The following is a 4507-nucleotide window of genomic DNA, read 5'->3' as shown; positions in this document are numbered from 1 at the left end:
TTCACATCAATTCCAATTATCACCCCATTGGCTTCCGAACTTATATTTTCTCAAGAAGACATTGTTTGTAATGCGACACATGCCTCCACCCGCTAAAAAAAGAAACTGCAGTAAAAAAGAATGCATAAAAGTTAATTGTTGCTAATATTGTTACCCGTATAAAAGCTTCCCATATTTGACCTCGAATATGACCGATAGGTTCCATTTTTGTTGGATCATTTTATTTTAGGGGTTTATTAATTTAGAGAGAGAAAAATAAAAATGAAGGTGGTGGAGCTCAGCCGTGTTGAAGTTTATGTTGCCTTGCAACGTGTGACAATTCTACTGGGTAGGCTTATCAACAGTTTCATATTATGAGTTACTAGTCAGGTGCTCGCGCTATGCAGCGGAGTACGTGCGCAAACCCATTGACGGTGCATCCGTAACTCGAAATTGGACGCGTACCACGTCTAAAGCCGGTGCGTGTGTAACAGACAGTTGAACACATATAACAGACACCAGAATGCATGTTACATGCATTAAAAATGCTTAACCGACATCATGTGTGTAACTCACGTTGATTACTTGTGCGTTACATGGTGTTGGGCGCTTACCAAGGTTGGGTAACGCTCGTTACATGGTTGGACACGTGTTTATCGGGTCTGGTACGTGTAAACAATGTCATCAAGTAACTGATGCCTAAAATGTACAACAATTTCAAATAAATCGATTTTCAAACCAACCCGTTTTGACCTGAAACACATCTGGACCAGACACCGTTTTAATCCGAAACCCGTTTGGACCCGATACCATTTTGACATGACCCCTTTCGACCTAAACCCATCCCGACCCGAACCAAATTAACCAGCTTTTGTATTGACATGTTCCGACTATAATTCGTTTTGACCCATGATTCGAACCCCGGACCTACCCATTTCGTTACAAACCGGTAATCATGTATATGTTAATTTTTTGAAATTAATAAACTCGAGCAATATCATACTCAAATTAAAGAGAATAAAATGTTTATTTTTATAGAATAATTTTTTTTAAAAAAATATCAACGTGTGAAAAAGTTATGGACGTTTAAAAGTCGTGGAGGTAGTTTGTTTTAATTGGGGGTAAATGTGTAATTATTCTATAAATTAATAAAATTTGTTTAAAGTTGGAGAGTTAAAATTGAAACTATTATGTAAGAAACTAAGGTAATCGTACATGTTGTGCTATAAAGACAACATTACCCTTAAAATTTCTTAAATCTATGCATAGTATGTTGTACAACAAGCAACAAGTTATATTTCTTTTAAAATTTAAGAGATCCATGACTCTTATATATAGTAGAGATGATCTAATATTAATATTAATTAATATATATAATAATTCTAATCTCATCAAAGGTTTAAAACTAAACAAACATTATCTAAAATTAAAAACGTTAGTCCTTAACTCTACTCCACATTCAAAATCTAATCTCATTTTGTCCTTATCGCACTCTCCCAAGGCAAAACAACATCATACACGATATTGCATTTAAACTATTTATTATTTATTTTTTTAAAGCAAAAGGTACGAAGAAAACTTATCTTAGGCCCGCCATCTTTTACGAATTATGCTCCTACTTCAACTGAGACTATTTCTAATAATCTAACGTTAATAGAGCTAAAAAACATCAAACCAAACTTAAACAAGCTTGAACATGACTACAAGTGTAAAGGAAAACTATAAATGAATATAAAAATAAACAAATACAGTATACACATATTCAAATAAAAATAACTAATAATAAAATAATTAAAAAACCGAGTTTGAGACTGAAAATTTGCTCACAAATTGAATTGTAAAAATAAACTCTAAACAAACCGAGCCAGCCTAAGCTCAAGCTTGTCTCGTTAGTCGTTAACAATTGATGAAGCTTCATTTGTACCTTCAGGTTTCATTGTCTGGCGTTACATCGTTTGTTGATCACAACAGAAATCCTTTTTTTCCCTTTTTTTTGCTTCTTTTTCTTTCTAGACACACATCATATACATTATCTTCTGATACACTTTCACCTTAAAACTCAAAACCAAAAGCATTCACATAAAAACACTCACAACCACAATTAAGGACAGAAAATGTGCATTTCTTTATATCATTGATTCTAAGATGAACAACACCAGGTTTTGTTTGGTACATTATCTTGGTCCGAATCGGTCTCCAAAACAACCGTTTTTCCATTTCCCGACAAAGAAGGCTCGTGTTTCTGAGACTGCATAACTTTCCTGCTCAAAATGTTGTAAATCTCTTTAACAACCGTCTCAAACGCAGCCGTCACATTGGATGAATCTAAGGCCGAGGTTTCCATAAAAAATAAACCCTCGGATTCGGCCAACAGCTTTCCTTCCTCCATGGAAACCTCCCTCGCATCTTTAAGGTCCGACTTGTTTCCAACAAGTATTGAAACAACGTTCATATCCGAGTGAGCTGATCAAGAAAATAATAAAAAGAGTAAATTACACAAATCATTATTGCAGTTTTGGTCTAAGGTCTAAAACCAAACCTAAAGGCTATAACTAATGTTTTGGTTTTTAGATTTTCATAACCGATCAGTTTGACTATAGACAGTTTGGATATTGGAAAAGATGGTTGGGTTAGTTAACCACCACTGGCTTTGGGTACATTTGGGCTGTTCATGAGCCGAGCCATGGCAAGCTCAAGCTGAAAAATAAACTCTGGCCAGCTCATGGCTCGTCGAGCCGGTTCTTTATTTTGTTTTTCTTGTTTTTACAAATACTGATAAATCAAAGACAAAAAAATAATAATTTTTTAACATGCAAATATGCAGAAAATACAAAATTTATAAATAAGAGAAAATATAACATTATATGTATTATTTTGCATTTTTGCTTCATCATAAAAGATCAAGAGGCATATTATATGCACTACTTTTGTCTATTTTTTTTAGTATTCTTATATGTTATTATTATATATTTTAAAATTCGGGGTTAAATTTAAGCGAGCCAATAAAGCAAGCCAACAAGCCGGTTATCGACCCTGAATCAGGCTCAGGCTCGGCTCATTAAGATACGAGTTTTTTTCGAGCGAGCCGCAAGCTTTTTGAATAGCCCTGGTAACTTCAAGCTAATTTCAATTAATAAATCCAATTATATGCTAGGTCAAATAAAATACTACTAAATCATTTAAATTAACAAATGACGGTGAGCGACAAATAATGTCATTTATTTAAAAATAAAAAACAAACTTTTTCGACATAATATATAAAAATAAAAATAAAAACAAAACTAACTTTTTTGAAATATAATACATTTCGTTCTTTAGTTTGGTTATTTGCACTTGCACACATACAATTATAACCAGACCATAAAATTTGGTTATAAGAAAATCATAATTCATAACCATATCATTCATTTTATCAATAAATTGGTTTTTTGGTTATTTGGTTTTTGTGGTCACGTCTAGAAGCAGCAAGGACCAAATATAATATTATCCAAAACTATCAAATGTTGGGGTTTGTATATGCATTATGAAAATTGATCACTCCGTATGAAAGTAAGTATCAAAAACCAATAATCTGAAAGCACTTACTGTGAAGTTCATTGAGCCATCTGCCAATGCTATCAAACGTTTGGCGTCTACTAATATCATAAACCAAAAGAGCTCCAACCGCACCCCGATAATAAGCAGATGTAACCGCTCTGAACCGTTCTTGACCAGCAGTGTCCCAAATTTGGGCCTTAATTTCTTTCCCTTTAATATCAATTTTCTGGGTTTGAAATTCTACTTCTATTGTTGACTTTGAATTCGGGTAAAACTCGTCTCTGGCAAATCTTGCAAGCAAGTTTGACTTTCCAACAGCCGAGTCACCGATTAACACGATCTTAAACAGGTAATCGTCACCAGAATCCTCTTGGGAGTAAAATGCCATATCCTACTATCCTATTTATCTGATATGATACAATGCTACGAATACGATGATTCCATTATATGTATCAATCAAATCCTGTGAAGCATCAAACTTAACCTAGTTAGCACACCATGGTCAAAATATTAAAGATGTTATTATAAGATGGGAAAAAGAAAACAGAAAACTTCAAAGGCAAGATAAGTAAGCAAGGTATCTTAACAAGTCCTCAAACTTTGGCAAACACCAGATGGAGGTTACTATCAGAACTTTTTAAGTTATTTCTTCTAGAAGTGGCAATGCTGATCTGTCTAATTATGAGCTGACTCGGGTTATGTTGCATCTCTAACAAGGCATACAGGTCAAAACTCACCCACCCATAGTGTACTGTTAAAGCATAAAACTTCCTTAACAGTTTCATTACAAAAAATTAGATTTTAACTGAAATAATATCATATTTTCAAGAATCATTTATCCTTTTTGGGTACCTTTGGAGAAATGGCAAGAATCAATATTTTCCTTAAAGCATAAGCTATCTTATATTGTTAAACTCATAGTCATAACCAGGCTCACATATTAAAAAAATGATGACAGTAAATGTATGTATGTATGTATGTATGTATGTAT

General features: G+C 33.5%; 1 protein-coding gene across 1 annotated transcript; it reads right to left on the bottom strand.

Annotated features, from left to right (window-relative positions):
* Positions 1 to 1972: 1972 nt before the first annotated feature.
* On the bottom strand, positions 1973 to 4087 carry LOC143537800 (ras-related protein RABA5a-like). Its single transcript, XM_077031486.1, has 2 exons — positions 3565 to 4087; positions 1973 to 2442 (listed from the first exon to the last, which is right to left on the bottom strand). Exons 1-2 carry the CDS (start codon positions 3902 to 3904, stop codon positions 2120 to 2122), a joined length of 663 nt encoding a protein of 220 aa, XP_076887601.1. The 5' UTR covers positions 3905 to 4087; the 3' UTR covers positions 1973 to 2119.
* Between the last annotated feature and the right edge of the window lie 420 nt (positions 4088 to 4507).

The sequence above is a fragment of the Bidens hawaiensis genome, unplaced genomic scaffold, assembly GCF_021521415.1.
Source record: "Bidens hawaiensis isolate Kalapana, Puna unplaced genomic scaffold, B.hawaiensis_p1.1 tig00011382_1, whole genome shotgun sequence".
NCBI classification, from domain to species: domain Eukaryota; kingdom Viridiplantae; phylum Streptophyta; class Magnoliopsida; order Asterales; family Asteraceae; genus Bidens; species Bidens hawaiensis.
This window is presented reverse-complemented; position numbering and strand designations above follow the sequence as displayed.

Excerpts from the sequence above, each read along its gene's own strand:
- LOC143537800 (XM_077031486.1), bottom strand. The coding sequence starts at position 3,904 with ATGGCATTTTACTCCCAAGAGGATTCTGGTGACGATTACCTGTTTAAG. Across the intron at positions 2,443-3,564 it reads ATGGCTCAATGAACTTCACA|CTCACTCGGATATGAACGTT; the intron begins GTAAGTGCTTTC and ends TTTCTTGATCAG.